At 40.2% G+C, this 23,629-nt stretch overlaps 2 protein-coding genes across 2 annotated transcripts in view; one reads left to right on the top strand and one right to left on the bottom strand.

The window, feature by feature from the left end:
• TAFA4 (TAFA chemokine like family member 4) overlaps positions 1 to 23,629 on the top strand; it is a gene marked incomplete at its 3' end in the record, with an annotated part of 127,368 nt that overhangs the window by 35,973 nt on the left and 67,766 nt on the right. The window lies entirely within an intron of this gene.
• On the bottom strand, positions 12,441 to 12,743 carry LOC309828575 (small VCP/p97-interacting protein-like). Its single transcript, XM_082664004.1, has one exon. The coding sequence runs from the start codon at positions 12,729 to 12,731 to the stop codon at positions 12,498 to 12,500; it is 234 nt and encodes a 77-aa protein (XP_082520130.1). The 5' UTR covers positions 12,732 to 12,743; the 3' UTR covers positions 12,441 to 12,497.

The following is a 23,629-nucleotide window of genomic DNA, read 5'->3' as shown; positions in this document are numbered from 1 at the left end:
GGATACTGTCCTATTCCTTGTCTCTTGTCCCATGTCTAGAAATGGAGTCATGTAGAGGGTAGAGCCTCAGAAAATGCTGGACAGTTTAATTTTGTGTGAATTCCACTTAAATGCGGAGAAGACACATTTCCACAGATGCCACAAGGTGGTGTAGTGGAGCAGTTAATGGCACACATCCTGAAGCCAGACTTCTTGTGTTCAGGTGTTGGTTCTACCATTTAATAGCTGTACACACTAAGATTAATTACTTAATCTTTCTTTGCCTTAGTTTCCTCACCTATAAAATGAGGCTAACAATAGCATTTACCTTTTGGTAGAGGTGTGAAGATTAAGTACATGGTTGCATGTAAAGTGGACAGAATGCTATAAAAGCGGTAGCTGTTAGCAGTAGTGGTGTTTATCTTTTCCAGAGTAATTCCTAGCATTAATTCTTGGCACAAAGTAGGGACTTCAGAATGTTAGATGAGTGAATTCTGCATGTGTTTCGCTTACACTTTGGAGGACAAGGCAAAGCAGGAAGTACAGGCAAAGGTAGTAAATGTTTCCAAAAGATGCTGTACACCTGGGAAATTAATGTGAATTTTATGACCAAGTGATTTTATACCTTACTGTGCTCTAATCTACTAAGTTGGAACTTGTGACCTTTGAGAAGCTCAGTTCCTCTCAAAGCCCTCTAGTCAATCAGTTGAAGGTGACATTGCGTGAATTGTGTAGGGTGATAGTCACGCCTTGTGATTTAGCTCAGGGGCTGGTGACCTTGTGCTGTCAGGGAAGAAAGGCGAGAACAGTGCCAGACAGTTGTGGAACCACAGAGACTCAATGAAAATTAAAAGGTTTCTTTTTTGTTTTGTTTTGTTTTTTGGCGCACGCACGCACCTGTGCGTGTGTGTGCGTGTGTGTGTGTTTTTAAGATCACCTTCAATTTATTTTATTTTTTTACACACCTTTATTAGAGTATAATTGCTTTACAATGGTGTGTTAGTTTCTGCTTTATAACAAAGTGAATCAGCTGTACATATATCCCCATATCCCCTCCCTCTTTTTTTTCTTGAATTTTATTTTATTTTATTTTTATACAGCAGGTTCTTATTAGTTATCTATTTTATACATATTAGTGTATACATGTCAATCCCCATCTCCCAGTTCATCCCACCACCAGCATCCCCACCACCACTTTCCCCCCTTGGAAGATCACCTTCTATTTAGGCTTGTCAAGAAAGGATGAAAGCCTTTGAGTGTTGATAGGTTTTTGCACTGATTACAGTGTTATTATCTTGACAGCTGAGGTAGGGAATGTGAGACAGGGCAAGTCCAGCGTTAGAAAGAAACTACTTAGTTCAGTATTTCAGGAAGTAACAGTGACTGAAGCAAGAGTCATTCTAGCTATAGTAGGGGCAACGCGCCCAGCGTGGTATTTGGCAGGCGTGGTGGCACCTACGGACGAACTATGAAAGGCTCGTCACCCAGGCAGAGTGGCTGTTGCTAAAACAACTGTGGAACTATAATTTTTCCCCATGGGGAAGGGCTAGGCCTCTATTTTCCCTTCTCCATCACCATATTGGATACACATAAATGTCACCTGCCAGCTTCTCAGCTTTTGTCTTTGGGTATTTAAGGAAACAGAACTTTAGACTTTGAATTTAATTTTTAAAAGTCATGTGTGTTGTATCTCTCCAGCGTTTCTTGGGGAGACGGCTGACCTAGAGGTACAAATAGTATTTCTTTTTTTTGGGCAGTTTATTTATTTATTTTTATTTTATATTGGAGTTGATGTGTTAGTCAGTTATACCCATACAAGTATCCATTCTTTTTCAAATTCTTTTCCCATTTAGGTTATTACAGAATATTGAGCCTAGTTCCCTGTGCCGTACAGTAGATCCCTGCTGGTTATCTATTTTAAATATAGTAGTGTGTACGTGTCAATTCCGAACTCCCAATCTATCTCCCCCCTACTCTTTCCCCCTGGTAACCATAAGTTCGTTCTCTAAGTCTGTGAGTGTTTCTGTTTTTTAAATAAGTTCATTTGTACCAACAGATGGTACTTCTAAAACCACTCAGTGGCAAGACCGTGATTTCTAGCCAGGGAAGGTTTACTGATGCAGCCCACATTTTCCATGCGGTCCTCTGTCTCACAATCTCCATCTTTTCTTGAGACTTTAGCCTAAGGGAACAAAAGCTTCTTTGAGGAGGAAAGACAGTGTCATATCAGAGCTTCTACGTGGAAGCCAAGGAAGGTGAAGAGAGTCTAAGAAAGCTTTCTAACTGTGTTTTAAATCTGTGGCCAGTGCTACATTTTCATGGTGGACCCATCAAAAGTCTCTTCCATTTTCCTCCCATCCCAGCCCAGCACCTCTGTGACTAGAGCTGATGGTTTATCTGACCTATGAAACTTCCAGCTAGCTTAAGGAGTTGCTGTCTTTAGATTTTTCCCCTTAACTGTAACTTCCAAGACTCAGCAGCTCCTTTGCAACAAAATTCTGTGGTGAGGATCCACTGATCTCAAAGTTAACACTTCTCATGGATTAACAAGAGGTTGGAAAGCAGAGGAACAGGCCATTTGTCAGGGAAAGGAGGGATTAGAATGGTTTTTTTTTTTTTTTTTTACATCTTTATTGGAGTATAATTGCTTCACAATGGTGTGTCAGTTTCTGCCCTACAACAAAGTGAATCAGTTATACATATACATATGTTCCCGTATCTCTTCCCTCTTGCGTCTCCCTCCCTCCCACCCTCCCTATCCCACCCCTCCAGGCGGTCGCAAAGCACCGAGCGGATATCCCTGTGCCATGCGGCTGCTTCCCACTAGCTATATCTACCTTACGTTTGGTAGTGTATATATGTCCATGCCTCTCTCTCGCCCTGTCACAGCTCACCCTTCCCCCTCCCCATATCCTCAAGTCCATTCTCTAGTAGGTCTGTGTCTTTATTCCTGTCTTACCCCTAGGTTCTTCATGACATTTTTTTCCCTTAGATTCCATATATATGTGTCAGCATACGGTATTTGTCTTTCTCTTTCTGACTTACTTCACTCTGTATGACAGACTCTGGGTCCATCCACCTCATTACAAATAGCTCAATTTCGTTTCTTTTTATGGCTGAGTAATATTCCATTGTATCTATGTGCCACATCTTCTTTATCCACTCATCCGATGATGGACACTTAGGTTGCTTCCATCTCCGGGCTATTGTAAACAGAGCTGCAATGAACATTTTGGTACATGACTAGAATGTTTTTTTAAGAGGCAGGGGAACATTTCTCACATGAAAAGGTTGTGAATTGCATCTGGCTGTTAATGAATCTTGGTTGGTGCCGACTTTTCCAGACCCTGTTTGAAGTATTTCACTTCCACCTTGACTGTTCATGTTTGTGGCCTGAAGCCCATTTCATGATGAATGACTTCTGTTTGTTTTGGACATTGTTTCCACTGCTCCTAAGTGGTGTTAACATTATTCCCCATGATGCTAATTTAACGTGAGCAGGTCTTGCCATATCTGGAAGAGGAGTACACATTTCCCCACTTCATTCAGATCTCTGCTTAAATGTCACCTTCCTTGCCTACCCTCTTCTGCTGTCACTCTTTAATTCCTTTAACATTTTTCTTCATAGAACTTAATTGCTACCGTCATTTTACTGTATTTGTTGGTTTATTATATATGTCCTTACGCTAGATTGTAATCTCCACGAGGGCAGGCACTTTTATTCACTCCTGTATTCCTATCACCTGGACTAGGGATCGATAAACGACAACCCACAGACCACATCTGGCCCTTTGTCTTTGTGTACTGCCTAAGAACCAAGAATGATTTTTGCTTTTTTATAGGGTTATAAAAGGGGTAAAAAAAAAACAAACAAAAAAACAACCAGGAGGAATAGTATGCAACAGAAACTCTGTGGCTCACAAAGCCTAAAATATTGACCATCTACCCTTTAGAGAAAACATGTGCTGACCCCTGACCTAGAACAGAGCCTGGCTGTTGAGCCAACCCTCAACAAATATTTGTGCAATGAAGGAGTGTCACTTGGGTCCCTCAATTTTGGACTCTCCATCTACCTAGAATGTCACCTCACAAACATCTGGTGTTGAGTAAAGTGTCTTGAACAAGGCTGTGAAGACATAAAACTGGATTCCTGTCACTGAAAACAGTAGCTGTGTTAAAATATTTGTTGTGGCTCAGAGTACGGCCCTTGACCCCTGGGTAGGCACGGAGACCCCATGAGTCATTACTTTACAATAAACTGTAGCTGACAGATCTCCTGGTGGTATTTTAAGTATCCAAAAGAAAAACATTAATAGTGGTGGACACAAATGATGCTTCTTGATTTTGGCCCCAACTCTACAGGATATAAAAGTCTACGCTTTTCAAGCAGTGTTTCCAGAGTGATGTCCCAGGGTCACTTGTGTCTGAATCTCCTCAGGGGGTACTTGTTTAAAAATATTTTGAGTCTTTGACTCCACCTCAGACACACTGAATCAGAATCACTGGAGGGATGTCCCAGGACTTTATATTTCTAACAAGCTCCATATGTGATTCTGATATTTACTAAGGTGGAAAATCATTGTTCCGAATTCAAATATTGGGAGGAAGGGGAAGGGTGAAATTCACCGTATCATTGTAGGGCAAGGATGCTGTCATCATGGCAGACTTCATGTCAGTGTTTCCCAGGCTTCCATGTCATACAAATCACAGGTGGGGATCTTGTTATAATGTGATAGATTCTGATGCAGGTCTGGAGTGGGGCTTCAGATTCTGCATTTCAAATAAGCTGCCAGATGGCGGTACCTGCATCTGTTTTTGAACCTCATTTAGCATAACAGGGGATTCGAGCAGGAGCTGTCAAATTTTTTCCCTAAAGGGTGAGAGAGTAAAAGTATTAGGCTTTGCAGGTCATAAAGCTTCTGTCTCAACTACTCAACTCTGCCATTGTAGCGCCAAGGCAGCCATAGATTATACATAAATTATAAATGGGCTATGTCCCAATAAAACTTTATTTACAAAAACAGGTGACCAGTCAGATTTGGCCCTGAGGGCCATGATTTGCCAAATCATACCAATTATTATTACTGTTCTTCAGAATTACTGAGCACCTTTCATGTGACAGGTCATTTGGAAGGTGGTTTCATTCATTTGTATCCTGGTAGTATATGCAAAACTACTGTTTCTTTTTAATTTTTAAAATTTTATTTATGTGGGCCCACTTTTGGGTCCTCTATTTTGTTTCATTGATCTATGTGTTTATTACTAGTCTATTTTTGTGATATAATTTAGGGATGAGTGCATGCACTTTAAATGAATTCACAATGCCTTATTATTATTATTTTTGTGGTACGCGGGCCTCTCCCTGTTGTGGCCTCTCCCGTTGCGGAGCACAGGCTCCGGACGCGCAGGCCCAGCGGCCATGGCTCACGGGCCCAGCCGCTCCGCGGCATGTGGGATCTTCCCGGACCGGGGCACGAACCCGTGTCCGCTGCATCGGCAGGCGGACTCTCAACCACTGCGCCACCAGGGAAGTCCCCACAATGCCTTATTTTTAAGATCAATAGTTTATGGTCATTCCAGATTTTTCATGTTTTTAAAAACTAAACTGATGAATCCAAAAGCTGAGAAAATGAAAATAGCTAAAATTCACTGGGAGTGTATTAATTGCCTGGAACTGCTCTAAGTAATTTTTTTCCCCTCAAAACGACTTCTGAAACGTTAATTAAGGAACATTCTCAAGGATGCACAGCTACCAGGTGGCAGAGCTGAGATTTGAGCCCTGACCTCTGGACTACAATCTGAATGTTTTTTCTGTTATACACTGTGGGTTCCACATTAGCAATAAATCTTGCTTTGGAAATAACTTTTCTTTTGAAGGACTGGAGGAATGTACACTTGATGAGGGCAAGAATTTATATCTTTGGTTCTCTCAGTATCCTCACTGCCTAGAAGAGGGCTTGGAACACAGTAGGTGCTCAATAAACAGTTATTGAATGAACGGCTATTTCATGATTTCCCACTTCTAATAATAGTGTTTTATGGGAAGGGATTTTTGAGGTAAAGCAATGCAACCCATAATACAGTTAGTGAACCTCATTGCAAGTCCTAGGAAGCAGATTTTTCTACGCTCAGTCTCCTTCATGCTCGGCAGTGCACTTAAGTTTGATAAATGTAATTTGCAAGGACCTAAGTCATTGCCGTGTAGCTTCAAACAGATACTACCCCCTCTTAATTTTAAGCCTTCACTCCCTTCTCAGCATTGGGGATAAAATTGTTTTCTGGCAAACCTCCTGGTGAATGGAGGAATGAATCAAGGACTATTCCTGGGGCAAGAGATCCCAGACAAAACTCCTATCATCTTCTCATGGGGAGTTCCTCCAAAACAAAATCAATAGTCAATTGTTACGTCACCAATCAGAAGAAATAAGGGGCCGGACAAGGGTAATACACCCTTTTCTTCTTTGTTCTCTGGAGTTTCTCATTTTAGGACACTTAATAAGATTTTAAAAATGAAATCCACAGACCTTGCTGGAATGGGTTTCTTGGTAACCGTATTGTGTATTGCTAGAAAACACACTATAATTTGTACAAGGTTCTTCTGACACAAAGGGAAGGGCAGTTTGGCAGGTGTGTTTAAAGCATCACATATAATTTTTGAAGAAGGGTATGTGAAGAAGACAGAATGGCTGCTTAAAGTGGAATTTACTGAAGTAGAGATGCTGCTGGAAGGCTGGGAGTTGGGCTTTCGATCCTGAGGAGGCAAGAGGGAAGGCGCAGCTGCTAAAGCTACAAGGACACTAACTTGTATCAATTTCTTTAGCATTTCTAAGCCTTCTTGCCTCAGGTGACCTAGTGATCTCACCTGCAAGCCAACTTTGTGCCCATGGAAGACTGCCACGGACGTCTGGACTTTGTAGTGAAATTTCTTACGAGAGTGTTCTCTCTCTGTCTCTCTCTTTTTTTTTTTGGCTGTGTTGGGTCTTTGTTGCTGCACGCGGGCTTTCTCTAGTTGCAGCGAGCAGGGGCTACTCTTTGTTGCGGTGCGTGGGCTTCTCATTGGGTGGCTTCTCTTGTTGCGGAGCACAGGTCTTAGAGCGCGTGGGCTTCCGTAGTTGTGGCTCGCGGTCTTTAGAGCACAGGCTTCAGTAGTTGTGGCACGCAGGCTCAGTAGTTGTGGCACATGGGCTCAGTAGTTGTGGCTCGCGGTCTCTAGAGCACAGGCTTCAGTAGTTGTGGCACGCAGGCTCAGTAGTTGTGGCACATGGGCTCAGTAGTTGTGGCTCACGGGCTCTAGAGCACAGGCTTCAGTAGTTGTGGCACGCAGGCTCAGTAGTTGTGGCACATGGGCTCAGTAGTTGTGGCTCACGGGCTCTAGAGCGCAGGCTTCAGTAGTTGTGGCGTGCATGGGCTTAGTTGGTCCATGGCATGTGGGATCTTCCTGGACCAGGGCTCGAACCCGTATCCCCTGCAGTGGCAGGCGGATTTTTTTTTTTTTTTTTTTTTTTGTGGTACGCAGGCCTCTCACTGCTGTGGCCTCTCCCGTTGCGGAGCACAGGCTCCGGACACGCAGGCTCAGCGGCCATGGCTCACGGGCCCAGCCGCTCCACTTCACGTGGGATCTTCCGGGACCGGGGCACGAACCCACGTCCCCTGCGTCGGCAGGCGGACTCTCAACCACTGCGCCACCAGGGAAGTCCAAGAGTGTTCTCTTTGTACTGTACTTGAGCAGCTAACTTGACTAGACTACCTTCGATAGAAAAATTGAGACATTACAATCTGGGGGTTTATTTATTCATGATATTTATTATTATCAGACCTTGCAGAAGCCAGCTAGCAAGGAAGAAATATTAACGTTTGTTTCTATCATGTACGTTGACCTCATTCATTCATTCTTTGATTCATTCGTTCCACAAATATTTGCATGCTGACTGTGTATCAGGTAGTGTTCTCATTCCGGGGAAACAGAGTTTTTGCCTTCAAGGAGTTTTTGATGCTAGTGAGTGGAGATAGGTAATCAACAAACAGAAAAAAGTGAACATCAGATGGTTACGAGTTCTAAGGAGAAAAATTACACAGGTTCAAGGGATTGGGGGGAGCAGGTTGGATGTGAGAGGTGGTAGCCATTTCACATAGGGCCATCAGGGAAGGTTTTGCTGGGGTACCATTTAGATGAAGTCCTGAGGATGAGTGGGAGTGAGTATTCCAGGTGGGGTGCATGACATATTGAAGGCTGTGAGGGAGGAGGGAAAGGAACAAGAGAGTTCCATGGAGTGAATACTGCCCTTCCTGCCCCTGCATGGGAACATAGATAGTATTGGCCCTCATAGGCCATTGTGCAGATGTTGGCTTCTACCCTGAATGAGATGTAAGACTTTGGAGGGTTTTGAGCAGGGGGGACCGTATCTGACTTACACTTTAAAAGCATCACTCTGGTGGTGTGTTGAGAAGTATAAGGGTGGGAGCTGGAGCAGGGAGACCAGTTAGGAGGCTGTTGAAATAATTCCTAGCAAGAAACATGGGTGACTTGGATGAGGGTAGTACCACTAGAGATGGCAAGGAGTGAGTAGACTCTGAAAATGTTGTGAAATGGAGCCAACACGATTGCTGACAGATGGAATATAGATGGTGAGAGAAAGAGAGGGATCAAGGATGAGGCAAATACTTTGGGCTTGAGCAACCAGAAGGGAGGTGGTGCTATTTCTGAGATGAGGGAGTGTACGGGAGGAACAGGGGTGGGGGGTGGCCATGGACATCAGGAGTCTGATCTGGGGCATGTTGAGCTGAAATGCTGATGAGCTACTCAAATGAAGAGGTCAGGAAGGCACGTGGTTGTGTGGTGGTGGAGGTCATAAGGAGGATTCGGAAGATGATGGTAGTGAGAGCTGTTAAGATTGAGTGCCTGTTACTTGAGTGTATGAACACAATAAAGAACATTCTGTTTCATGTGTCTGCATTCAGAACCAAGTGATACGTTGAAACAAAAGCTGTACAGTTAGAGAATTGAAATGTCAACTTTATTGCTGATAACCACAGGATTAGAGAACGTGTCTATGGCAAAGTGGACTTGCCCATACTTTACTCTTGAGTCAGGTAGGCTTTTCTACCAGGCATGGTCGAGGTGGACAGTTTCAGGGGTGGGTCTCTTAACTGCATGGAGGTACCGAGCAGATTAGAATGTTAGTGTCTGCTCAGGTAAGCAGATCTTGAATGAACTCTTATCACACACAGACCTTGAAAGTCGCTTCCTTCTCCTTAAACTTGCCAAGCAGTCAATGCATAACTCATAACCCTCTAGAGAGAGGCTCCTGAGGTTTGGGGAGAGAAGCCAGGGTGAGCACTAACTCTAGCTAATGGAGCCTCAGGCATTTGGAATACTTATCTCCCTGGTACCCATCTGATTGAATGTTAGATTCTTTACACTAATTGTTTCAAGTAATCTCCACATTTTTATCACCATTTTACACATGAGGCAACTCACACTTAAAGATGCTACTTTACCTAAGATCGTATAGTTTGCAATGGGAAGACCTCTGTGTGATTTGACACTTGTCTTTAGTTCCTCTGCTATTTTTTTTTGATTTCTACTAGAAATTAAATGTCTCAGCATTAATTATATTAAAACATCTGCTGTTCTTAGACCTAGAAACACATATGAGATATTAAAACTATCAAGTGTATTCCTGAATAAGTTGAAACACTTCAAAACTAGTAGGCGAAAATATGAAAGACCGAATTTTTATGTTTGGTTCAAACTGAAATGGCTTTTCTCCCCCCACTGATTAACTTTTTTTTTTTTTTAACATCTTTATTGGGGTATAATTGCTTTACAGTGGTGTGTTACTTTCTGCTTTATAACAAAGTGAATCAGTTATACATATACATATGTTCTCATATCTCTTCCCTCTTGCGTCTCCCTCCCTCCCACCCTCCCTATCCCACCCCTCCAGGCGGTCACAGAGCACCGAGCTGATCTCCCTGTGCTATTTGGCTGCTTCCCACTAGCTATCTACCTTACATTTGGTAGTGTATATATGTCCATGCCTAGCGAAGGGGTGATCATTTTATTATTATTATTTTTTCTTATATAGGAAAATGTATATTTGTACCCTGTAAGGCAGTACAGCATTTATAACAAAACTATTAATTACATTCCAAATACAATCAGTGGAACAAAAGTATCACATACAGATGTTTTAAAAAACATGCAGCACGTTAGCAGAGGGGCTGTGTGGTAATATACAACTTTTTGTTACCACAGTAATAGTTTAATGATTAGAATGAAGAAGTAGTGATTTAAGAATTTTATATCTCAATATGATAGTTACATATAAGCATTTTACTGTTTGGTTTTATTTTAGTAATTTGGTTGAGGACTTTGGGTGACATATCAATCATTATAATGCTTTCCTATTTAAATTATGAATTATGGGAAACTGGCTCTAGGCTAAGGTTTCATCAAGAACTGATTCATAACTTTGAGGAAGATTCCTGGAATATGTTTATGTGTGTATACATTCTTTTTTAAGTAGTCACTTATTGGTTTCCTATCATGCATCCAGTCTCCCCTTTCCCTTCCCCTTCCTAATACTATTCCTAACATTGAGTATCACCCCTTAGCCCATGCAACCCATGTGGTTTTGAGGAAACATGATCGCACCCACGGAGGCAGGCCATGGTTGGCGGGAATGGCATATCCCACTGTTCCTAGAAAGCAGTTCATCAGCACAGCATTCTTGGTTCAACAGTAAATGAGCATGGTATTTGGATATAAACTACTATTAGAAATAGAGCATTATCCCCTAGATGTAAACCTTTTGTTTACACCAACCCAAGCTGTAATTCTCTAAGCTGTAATACAGATAAAATTGTTCTTTCCGTACTAAAACAGAAGCAAGAATGTGCACAGTTCTAGGATAGTATGCTCTGGTTCTATATCCATTCATCTATTAATGTTCCTTTTTTATTTCTGCCTTGGAAAAATTAATCATGTTCAAAAAGTCAAAAATTATATTTCTAAAATATAATTCAATGACTTCACTATCCTTTATGAGCAAACATACCACTAATTCTCTAAAACTTAAAATTGAACCTGTCTATAACTACATATCTTGCCTGGATAGTCACAGATATTTCATTCTGTAATAGAAGGAAGTGATTTTTCCAATGAGGAGTCAAGAGATCTATATTCTAGTTCAAACTCTTTAAAATTAACATATATAACATACTGCAACATAACACAAGATTTGTGGGAAGGATGAGCGAGATAGTGGTTCAGTTTCCTTTTTGTAAATCAAATGAGCTGGTCTATTTAATTGACAGTCCCTATTGTACTTGATATTTGGAAATTCTAATTTAGGGCTCAGACTGTGGCCTTGTCATCCAAAAGAGCAACCAAATTAAAAGACACAACAATTCTTCTATTTTAGCTCATTATATATTAAAAAACTCAAAAAAACAAATATGCTATAATACATGTTACAAATGAACAAAAATCTACAAAGTTTATGGCAATGTATCATATAGAATTACTTCACAATATTTTTATGTTTAAAGTGGACCTTTTTAAATACAGTACTTATATATTTCTCTTTCATATATTCACACTTGCCTTGGCAATTTGACATCTATATAAATCTTATGATCATTCTTTAATAAATACAAAAGAATAAAAACACCTATGAAATTTGGACAAACACATTACCACTATACTTGGTTATATTTAACCCATCCAGATTCTTAGTTTAACTCATTCAATTACTGCAAAGATCTTTATAGAGCTGAATCTGTTACTGTACAATAGTACATCACTGCCCTCTGATGGTACCACTAATATATAATTTTAAACTCAGCAAACAAAAAAAAACCCAAAAAGTATTATAATGTAAAACACAGTATGTTAATTTTATAAGCGACAGAAGTAGAAAATAAGTTAGGGGAAATTCAATGTTTTTTACAAATATTAATTTCTTAGTAAGTTATAAAAATTTACAGTGTTCCTTCATGTAAGCCCTTCAACTGATATTTCAAGATTTTCCCTGATGATCAGTTTAAAGGCACTAAGTCCATAAGTTTAAGCAAAAGTCTTCACATATAATGAAATAAAGAGATATAAGGTTAATCGGCAAACTATAAATAGCTAGGTCATTTTGTAAAAGAGGGAAAATACAAGTGCAAACTTTAATATCTGAGATGTATGCAGAATTTTTCCATGCAATATATAAATATATATTCACTATTTAGGCCCATGTTTTAACTACTAAAGAACGGCAAATCACCCACTGTCTGCAGAAGAGCAAATGTAGGGAAAATAAGTATTTAATGAAAGGTCTGGCCATTTTCTAAGTCTAACAATCAAAAGCATTTTCAATATTCAATTTTGAAAAAGCACTGTATTTAAGAGCACTAAAATGACGAAGTCTGAATCTTCATTTATTCAAAGAGAAGAAATTAAATTAAGGATGTCCGATTGCTTGCAGATACTAGTTATTGGCAATAGACTCTTCCACTCGTGTTATTCTTTATGAAACTGTCCACCTAAGGCCACCTTCTGGTGGGGGTCCAGATGCAGCCATTTCTTTTTCTATTTTTTCCTTTTTCTTTCTCTTTTCTTCCACAGACTGAACATTCAGAATGCCCCAAGATGCAGCCTCCTTCTGTCTTCTTTCTGCAGCCTCTGCAAGCTTTGCTCTTTTTTCTTCCAGGTCCGGCGAAGGAGGCGCGGCCTCCGCGGGACAGGGAAAACACAGCCCCATGGGGATCGTGGCTGGGGGGGTTCCCCTCCTGGGTCCACCCCAGACCAGGCCGTGCAGACTGCGCGATCAGACCCGAGTCCCAGTTCTATTGTTATTTTTCAAACTATAGACATGAAAGCGTTGGTTTTTGTTATTGCTGATGGAGTGTTTAGGGTAGACATCAGTTAAGGGAAACTTTTATTCAAAGTCACAAAAGAATTTAGAAAAGTTGTTTCTCCAACCACATTAAATATTTAGGTGCAATTTAAATAAAAAGGACTGTGGACTATTCATTCTTACTGGACTTATTTTTAGCAAAACTTTTTACTCTCACTTTTTTTCTTATTAGTTATTCATTTTATACATATTAGTGTATATGTGTCAGTCCCAATCTCCCAGTTCATCTGACCACCACCACCGCCCCTGCCACGTTCCCGCCGTGGTGTCCAACGTTTGTTCTCTACATCTGTGTCTCTCTTTCTGCCCTGCAAACTGGTTCATCTGTACCATTTTTCTAGATTCCACATATATGCATTAATATACGATATTTCTTTTTCTCTTTCTGATTTACTTCACTCTGTAGGACAATCTCCAGGCCCATCCACGTCTCTATAAATGATCCAATTTCATTCCTTTTTATGGCTGAGTAATATTCCATTGTATATATATGTACCACATCTTCTTTATCCATTCGTCTGTCAGTGGGCATTTAGGTTGCTTCCATGACCCGGCTATTGTGAATAGTGCTGCAGTGAACATTGGGGGTGCATGTGTCTTTTTGCATTATGGTTTTCTCTGGGTATATGCCCAGTAGTGGGATTGCTGGGTCATATGATAATTCTATTTTTAGCTTTTTAAGGAACCTCCACAGTGTTTTCCATAGTGGCTGTATCAATTTACATCCCCACCAACAGTGCAAGAGGGTTCCCTTTTCTCCACACCCTGTCCAGCATTTGTTGTTTGTAGATTTTCTGATGATGCCCATTCTAACTGGTGTGAGGTGATACCTCATTGTAGTTTTGATTTGCATTTCCCTAATGATTAGTGATGTTGAGCATCCTTTCATGTGTTTGTTGGCCATCTGTATATCTTCTTTGGAGAAATGTCTATTTAGGTCTTCTGCCCATTTTCGGATTGGGTTGTTTGTTTTCTTGATATTGAGCTGCATAAGCTGCTTGTATATTTTAGAGATTAATCCTTTGTCAGTTGCTTCATTTGCAAATATTTTCTCCCATTCCGAGGGTTGTATTTTCGTCTTGTTTATGGTTTCCTTTGCTGTGCAAAAGCTTTTAAGTTTCATTAAGTTTCATTCCCATTTGTTTATTTCTGTTTTTATTTCCATTTCTGTAGGAGGTGGGTCAAAAAGGATCTTGCTGTGATTTATGTCATAGAGTGTTCTGTCTATGTTTTCCTCTAAGAGTTTTATAGCGTCTGGCCTTACATTTAGGTCTTTAATGCATTTTGAGTTAATTTTTTTGTGTGGCATTAGGGAGTGTTCTAATTTCATTCTTTTATATGTAGCTGTCCAGTTTTCCCAGCACCACTTATTGAAGAGACTGTCTTTTCTCCATTGTGTATCCTTGCCTCCTTTGTCATAGATTAGTTGACCATAGGTGCGTGGGTTTATCTCTGGGCTTTCTATCCTGTTCCTTTGATCCATATTTCTGTTTTTGCACCAGTACCATATTGTCTTGATTACTGTAGCTTTGTAGTATAGTCTGATGTCAGGGAGTCTGATTCCTCCAGCTCTGTTTTTTCTCCCTCAAGACTGCTTTGAATATTAGGGGTCTTTGTGTCTCCATACAAATTTTAAGATTTTTGTTCTAGTTCTGTAAAAAAATGCCATTGGTAATTTGATAGGTGTTGCATTGAATCTGTAGATTGCTTTGGGTAGTATAGTCATTTTCACAATATTGATTCTTCCAATCCAAGAACATAGTATATCTCTCCATCTGTTTGTGTCATCTTTGATTTCTTTCATCAGTGTCTTATAGTTTTCTGAGTACAGGTCTTTGACCTTCTTAGGTAGGTTTATTCCTAGGTATTTTATTATTTTTGTTGCAATGGTGAAGGGATTGTTTCCTTAATTTCTCTTTCTGATCTTTTGTTGTTAGTGTATAGGAATGCAGGAGATTTCTGTGCATTAATTTTGTATCCTGCAACTTTACCAAATTCATTGATTAGCTCTAGTAATTTTCTGGTGGCATTTTTAGGATTCTCTCTGTATAGTATGTCATCTGCAAGCAGAGACAGTTTTACATCTTGGTTTCCCATTTGTATTCCTTTTATTTCTTTTTCTTATCTGATTGCTGTGGTTAGGACTTCCAAAACTGTGTTGAATAATAGTGGTGAGAGTGGACATCCTTGTCTTGTTCCTGATCTTAGAGGAAATGCTTTCAGTTTTTCACCATTGAGAATGTTTGCTGTGGGTTTGTCGTATATGGCCTTTATTATGTTGAGGTAGGTTCCCTCTATGCCCACTTTCTGGAGAGTTTTTATCATAAATGGGTGTTGAATTTTGTCAAAAGCTTTTTCTGCATCTATTGTGATGATCATATGGTTTTTCTTCTTTAATTTGTTAATATGGTGGATCACATTGATTCATTTGTGTATATTGAAGAATCCTTGCATCCCTGGGATAAATCCCACTTGATCATGGTGTATGATCCTTTTAATGTGTTGTTGGATTCTGTTTGCTAGTATTTTTTTTGAGGATTTTTGCATCTATATTCATCAGTGATATTGGTCTGTAATTTTCTTTTTTTGTAGTATCTTTGTCTGGTTTTGGTATCAGGGTGATGATGGCCTCTTAGAATGAGTTTGGGAGTGTTTCTTCCTCTGAAGTTTTTTGTAAGAGTTTGGGAAGGATGGGTGTTAGCTCTTCTCTAAATGTTTGATAGAATTCACCTGTGAAGCCATCTGTCCTAGACTTTGGTTTGTTGGAAGATGTTTAATCACAGTTTCAATTTCAATGCTTGTGATTGGTCTGTTCATATTTTCTGTTTCTTCCTGGTTCAGTCTTGGAAGGTTATACCTTTCCAAGAATTTGTCCATTTCTTTCAGGTTGTCTGTTTTATTGGCATAGAGTTGCTTATAGTAGTCTCTTATGATGCTTTGTATTTCTGTGGTGTCCATTGTAACTTCTCCTTTTTCATTTCTAATTGTATTGATTTGAGTCCTCTCCCTCTTTTTCTTGACGTATCTAACTAAAGGTTTATCAATTTTGTTTATCTTCTCAAAGAACCAACTTTTAGTTTTATTGATCTTTGTTATTGTTTTGTTTGTTTCTATTTCTTTATTATGCTCCTTTATGGTGTCTTTCCTTCAGCTAACTTTGGGTTTTGTTTGTTCTTCTTTCTCTGGTTCCTTTAGGTGTAAGGTTAGATTGTTTATTTGAGACGTTTCTTGAGGTAGGATTGTATTGCTGTAAACTTCCCTCTTAGAACTGCTTTTGCTGCATTCCATAGGTTTTGGATCGTCCTCATTTTCATTTGTCTGTAGGTAGTTTTTGATTTTCTCTTTGATTTCTTCAGTGATCTCGGTTATTTAGTAACATATTGTTTAGCCTCCATGTGTTTGTGTTTTTTACGTTTTTTTCCTTTTAATTGAATTCTAATCTCATAGTGTTGTGGTCAGAAAAGATGCTTGATATGATTTCAGTTTTCTTAAATTTACTGATGCTTGATTTGTGACCCAAGATGTGATCTATCCTGGAGAATGACCATGTGCACTTGAGAAGAAAGTGTAATCTGCTGTTTTTGGATGCAATGTCCTATAAGTATCAATTAAATCTACCTGGTCTGTTGTGTCATTTAAAGCTTGTGTTTACTTATTAATTTTCTGTCTGGATGATCTGTCCATTGGTGTAAGTGTGGTGTTAAAATCCCCCACAATTTTTGTGTTACTCTCGATTTCCTCTTTTATAGCTGTTAGCAGTTGTTTTGTGTATTGTGGTGCTCCTATGTTGGGTGCATATATATTTATAATTGTTATATCTTCTTCTTGGGTTGATCCCTTGATCATTATGTAGTGTCCTTCCTTGTGTCTTGTAGCATTCTTTATTTTAAAGTCTATTTTAACTGATGTGAGTATTGCTACTCCAGCTTTCTTTTGATTTCCAGTTTTCATGGAATATCTTTTTCTATTTCCTCACTTTCAGTCTGTATGTGTCTGAAGTGGGTCTCTTGTAGACAGCATATAGATGAGTCTTCTTTTTGTATCCATTCAGCAATCCTGTGTCTTTTGGTTGGAGCATGTAATCCAGTCACGTTTAAGGTAATTATCGATATGTACCTATTACCATTTTTTTAATTGTTATGGGTTTGTTTTTGTAGGTCCTTTTCTTCTCTTGTGTTTCCCACTTAGAGAAGTTCCTTTAGCATTTGTTGTAGAGCTGGTTTGGTGGTGCTGAATTCTCTTAGCTTTTGCTTGTCTGTAAAGCTTTTGATTTCTCCGTTGAATCTGAATGAGATCCTTACTGGGTAGAGTAATCTTGATTGTAGCTTCTACCATTTCATTACTTTAAATATGTCCTGCCACACCCTTCTGGCTTGCAGAGTTTCTGCTGAGAAATCAACTGTTAACCTTGTGAGAATTCCCTAGTATGTTATTTGTCGTTTTTCCCTTGCTGTTTTCAGTAATTTTTCTTTGTCTTTAATTTTTGTCAGTTTGATTACTATGTGTTTCAGTGTGTTTCTCCTTGGGTTTATCCTGTATGGGACTCTCTGCATTTCCTGGACTTGGGTGGCTATTTCCTTTCCCATGTTAGGGAAGTTTTCAACTATAATCTCTTCAAATATTTTCTTGGGTCCATTCCTCTCTCTCTTCTCCTTCTGGGACTTCTATAATGCAAATGTTGTTGTGTTTAATGTTATCCCAGAGGTCTCTTAGGCTGTCTTCATTTGTTTTCATTCTTTTTCCTTTATTCTATTCCACAATGGTGAATTCCACCATTCTGTCTTCCAGGTCACTTATCCTTTCTTCTGCCTCAGTTATTATGCTATTGATTCCTTGTAGTGTAGTTTTCATTTCAGTTATTGTATTGTTCATCTCTGTTTGTTCTTTACTTCTGCTAGGTGTTTGTTCTTTAATTCTTCTAGGTCTTTGTTAAACATTTCTTGCATCTTCTCGATCTTTGCCAACTTTTCTTTTTCCAAGGTCCTGGATCATCTTCACTATCATTATTCTGAGTTCTTTTTCTGGAAGGTTGCCCACCTCCACTTCATTTAGTTGTTTTTCTGGGGTTTTATCTTGTTCCTTCATCTGGTACATAGTCCTCTTCCTTTTCATTTTGTCTGTCTTTCTGTGAATGTGCTTTTTGTTCTACAGGCTGCAGGATTGTAGTTCTTCTGGCTTCTGCTGTCTGCCTTGTTGTGGATGAGGCTATCTAAGAGGCTTGTGCAAGCTTCCGGATGGGAGGGACTGGTGGTGGGTAGAGCTGACTGTTGCTCTGGTGGGCAGAGCTCAGTAAAACTTTAATCTGCTTGTCTGCTGATGGGTGGGGCTGGGTTCCCTCCCTGTTGGTTGTTTGGCCTGAGGCAACCCAGAACTGGAGCCTACCCGGCTCTTTGGTGGGGCTAATGGCAGACTGTAGGAGGGCTCACGCCAAGTAGTACTTCCCAGAAATTCTGCTGCCTGTGTCCTTGTCCCTGCGGTGAGCCACAACCACCCCCTGCGTCTGCAGGAGACCTTTGAACACTATCAGGTAGGTCTGGTTCAGTGTCCTTTGAGGTCACTGCTCCTTCCCCTGGGTCCCGATGCACACACTACTTTGTGTGTGCCCTCCAAGAGTGGAGTCTCTGTTTCCCCCAGTCCTAAGTTCTGCAATCCAATCCCGCTAGCCTTCAAAGTCTGATTTTCTAAGAATTCCTCCTCCCATTGCCAGACCCCCAGGTTGGGAAGCCAGATGTGGGGCTCAGAACCTTCACTCCAGTGGATGCACTTCTGTGGTATAAGTGTTCTCCAGTCTGTGAGTCACCCACGTAGCATTTATGGGATTTGACTTTATTGTGATTGCACCCCTCCGCCCATCTCATTGTGGCTTCTCCTTTGTCTTTGGATGTGGGGTATCTTTTTTGGTCAGTTCTAGTGTCTTCCTGTCGATGACTGTTCAGCTGTTAATTTTGATTCCAGTGCTCTTGCAAGAGGGAGTGAGCGCATGTCCTTCTACTCCACCATGTTGAACCAATCTTTACTCTCATTTTTATTCCCAAGTACCTGAATGCTTCAGATATTCAAAATAATCATTACATTGGCACTGTTATTGGGGCTTCTTAGACAAGACATGGTACTATAAATCTGGGTGCCACATTTCATACGAAGTTGGATTTCAGTCGTGGAAAATTCTAGACTCCGTCTCTGCGTACATCTGCTGAATCTGTGATTATTCTGTGGTCTTTTGAGAAGAGCTGACTTCCTGTAAAATAGAAATCTTCTGAAATAATACAAGACCTGTTATTTATTCTCACACCTGTTTGCTCTAATATTACTGAGTAAGAAAGAGGTTGGAGTAGAAAAGTATTGAGTCTTCAGAAGGATGGTGGGTTTTCCTTATTCTTGAGTCTCTGCAGACTATACTGTATCTCCTCTTCTCCTTCGTTTCCAGGTGATGCTCTTCTATAGGGATTCTACCCTCAAATTCAGCTGAACATTTACACAAGGCTCACTTATTTTACTTTACTTTACTTTACATTTTATTTATTTTATTTCATTTCAGTTTAATCATACCACCCTCTGAATTAGCCTTCTTATCCCTTTTTATGGGTGAGAAAACTTGAGATTGTGGTTATACAGGTAGTGGCAGAGCTGATCCCCAAACCTCGGCCTTCTTCTTCCAGGTCCAGTGGTCTGTTCCTGTCTCACCTCCTCTCTTCAGCCCAAATAAAACTCTTCCCTGAGCTATGCCATGATTTCAAGCCAACAGCCATGACTCACCTGCAAAACCTTCTTTGTTCTGCCGAGCTCCCTGCCTGTTCCAAAGGAAGGTCCTGCTGGTTTGATTTATTCTCTTATTGAAAGCCCCTTCGTGATGCTGACCTGTAGCCTGGGACACTGACTGCGTCCCTCCCTGTCAAATAGTCACGTTTGCACGAGTTGATTTCTGCTTATCCCTCTCCCATCCCTTATGTTATAAACAATTTATGAGCAGGGATGAACACCTTTCTGTGTCCCCAGTAGAATCCAATATAAAGTCTTGCACCAGAGAGTGGAGACGGTCATTGAATTGACCTGAGACTCCCTGCAGAAGGCCTTACAGATACTGAAAGTCATTCCCTTCAACGGTTGCATTTTATGAGTTAGGAGGACCAAGTTCATCAAAGGATAAAGACGTTGCTAAGTGAACCTCTCCTTTTTGCTTCCCCCCTATGCTGAAGTATGTGCAGTAAGATAATGGATGAGTAAAAGTAAAATTCAGGGACAGATGGGGGGACATGTCAGTGAAAGTACCAGCCCCCCGAGAGCCATGAAAGAAAGCATTAAACTTTGCATCCAAGTGTAAACGAGAGTTGGTCTAGAGAGTATGGGACAGCAAGCCTGGAGGGTAAAGGATAAGGGAACCTGGATATAAACATCTGATACACAGAAGGCACCCCAAAATGTCTGGTGTCTAAGAGGACTGGTTCTTGTTTCTGCCCCTTGCTGGCCATATGAGTTTGAACTCTGAACTTAAAATCTCAGACTTCTCATCTGTTACACTGAAGATGATACTTTCAAACTCATTGGATTGTTATGCCACGTAAAGCATGGCTAGAAGGAAATAGGGCCAGGTTGGTAGGTAGAATAATAGTTCCCCAAAGAGCTCCACTTCCTGATCCCTGGAACCGGTGTGAATGTTCTTTTACATGGGAAAAGGGACTTTGCAGATGAGATTAGATTAAGGATTTGGGGGTGGGGAGATTGTCTTGGGTGATTTGGCTGGCCCAGTGTAGTCACGAGAGTCCTTGTGAGTGAAAGAGGGAAGTGGGAGTGTCAGAGTCAGGAGCTGGGAGGACAGAAGCAGAGGCTGGAGTGAAGTGACTGCTGGCTGTGAAGGTGGAGCGGGCAGTGAGCCAAGCAACGTGGGCCGCTCACAGAGTTTCTAAGCTTTAGGTTCTCATTGGTACTCACGTACTGTCACTGTACTGCACCTATTTTGGTTCTTCTTCTGAGCCATGGACCCCTTTGGCAGTGCGTTATGTAGTCTATGGACTGTTCTCATAACTCTCTTTTTAGTTCATAAACTCAGTACTATGACCCAGAAATTCCATTATATTGAATTACACTTAGCAAATACTAAAAACCTCCCAAATGTTGCGTTAAAGTAATGTTTGAACCTTAGTAACACATTAAAAAAGATCTTGTGGCAGGCCTTAAATCTACTGTACTTTAGAAGTAATGAGCATAAATGATATTTCAACGCATCTCCAAAAACTGAAATGTGAGATGAAAATATTCATGATATCTTTTGGTGATAAAACCGCAGGTACTGCTGATACTGTTGCATTTCATTGCCTCATCATTGGAGGAACTGGTAGATTTCAATTTGAGCTTATGGAATGAAAATGTAATTTTTCCCCATCCTGGTTCAGTTGCCGTGTCTTCCAACTCCATTTCTGACTGTGGACCCCCTTGGGGCATGAATCCCTGGGCAGGGCATTTTGGAAAGACCACAAGGCAGTATAATGGAACTTCGAGATCTTAATACTTATATCAAGAGGCAGTGTGTGTATTCTGTAAATCCTTGAGGATCGAAGGGACTGTAGGTCTATTAGGACAAGGATATGACTGCTCTGTTTCATTTGGAAAAGGGCAAGGGCTTTCTTGTACCAATTGAATTTTATTTGGGTGTCATGGTTTGAAACATTATTTATAAAGCTAACTTACCAGGAGAGAAGACCTATCCAATAAACAGTAAGATAGGGTAGTGAGAGTGAAATTAATTCCATGTTAGCAAAGCATTAAACACAATGAAAGGAATGAATAGTGTTATAAGAATTTCAGTGCAGTTGCCTCTTAGAGGCAATTTTGGTTAAATAACAGTGGCCAGGAAAATTTTCTTGACCAACGATGAGTAAGAAGGTCCATTAAATTGTGCTGACCATTGTCACTGCGCAGTATCCACAGGTGAGCGTCAACCAGAGTTCCTAAGAGGAACTCATTAGCTAGCATATCAGATAGCTTATTTGGTGAGAGTTTTAGGCTTAGATAGGGCACATGGCTTTGCACATGGTAGGCATGCTCGTGGTTGTCAAATTCGTTTGACTCAAGAACATTTTACACCATATTCACTACCTGGATGACATTTTTTGAAAAGTCAATATTTGTTTTCACTGCATAATTTAGAAAGCTATGGTAGCCCCAAGTAAACACGTAGCTTTTCAAAGCTGTCCACACCTGCCATGTAGCAGGAGCGAGCATGATACATTTTTATTTTGTTAACATGAGGCTCAATAGGTTTGCAGAATTAATACCAGTAGAGCTTTTCTGCAGGCGGTTTCCATTGCAGATTTACTGGAGGAAGGACTCGCAAATGTCTTTGTAAGTGATGGATTTGACAGCCGTGTCTCGAAATAGAAGACAGAGCTCTTAGTTACTTACCATGGTTTAAATAGTCAATATTTTCTCATTCGTCTTTCGGATAAAAAGTTACATAGGGACAAAACACCCCAATGAAGCATAGCTACTGGGAATGTGCCCTCGTGGATTCACTGTTTGTGGCAAGGTTTAAAACCGAGTGGCAGTGGGGTTTATTGTGAGGAGTGTTGCCTGAAGAGCTCACATAATTCACAATGCACAATGCATCTGAGACTGATTTTCTTCTGGGGGAAAAAAAAAAAATCAAATGGCGTTGTCTTCATGGTCCGTAAATCTACAGCCATCATATCTTATTGCTGCTTTGATACTGTGTTTATTTCCTCAGTATTATCTCTAATAGCTCAGAATTTGTACTTAAATTAACAGCATGGTATATGTTGGCAGTGGTTCAAAAGCTATTGATTTTTGGCCGCGTTCTTCGGCATCAGTGAATGTATGGATGACATTCTTATAGATGAAAACAATGTAACTTGTAAGTATTAACTGTTAAAACAACAGCCATGAAAGTTGGTAAAATAATTTGCAGAATTGGTGTCCACAGTGCTAACAAAGGCTGTGTATCTGCATACCAGCTAAATTGGCACCTTCATATGGTGTAGCACAAACTGTTTATAGTTTCCATGGCTCAACAACTTTGAAATGAAATTCATCACCTTTTGTTTAATTGTGAAGGGTTAACTTTGTACATATAGTGAAACTTTAATAATATTTCATATCATATCTTACTATATCAAATTTGTATATTTCAGAACTGCCCAAAAGAAGCAACCAAATTATGTTGGCCACAAGTTATATTTCTAGATAAATAACTCTTAAACTCCATACTGTCATAATGAACTTTAAATCCATGTCCAGATTATTTTGTTGTACTAGAATTTCATTGCATTGGTAAACTGAGTTCACAAACTGGCAATCCAAAAGAGACACTGTTGGCTGTGATTCATACTGATCCACTGTGCTTTCAGTGTTTTGATTGTACTTTAAAATGTTCAAATCCACTGCGATCATCATATTAGAACAGAATACGGGCATACCTCAGGGATAATGTAGGTTTGGTTCCAGACCACCGCAATAAAGAAAATATTGCAATAAAGCGAGTCACACTAATTTTTTGCTTTCCCAGCACATATAAAAGTTATGTTTACACTGTACTGTAGTCTGTTAAGTGGCAGAACAGACAGTTATCCAGCAACCCACGTGCAGCATCGTGGTGGACCATGGTCTTGGTCAGCAGAGCAATTGTGAATGAATCAACTTGCCCAGGACCGAATGATGGACCAGGGATTTTGGGTTCTCATTATTTCCCCAATCAAATCAGTTCCTCCTTTTCCCATTTGGAGGACTGA

The sequence above is a fragment of the Grampus griseus genome, assembly GCF_964374135.1.
Source record: "Grampus griseus genome assembly, chromosome: 10".
Lineage (NCBI taxonomy): Eukaryota > Metazoa > Chordata > Mammalia > Artiodactyla > Delphinidae > Grampus > Grampus griseus.
The sequence above is the reverse complement of the archived record's forward strand: the minus strand, read 5'-3'. Positions and strand labels throughout refer to the sequence as shown.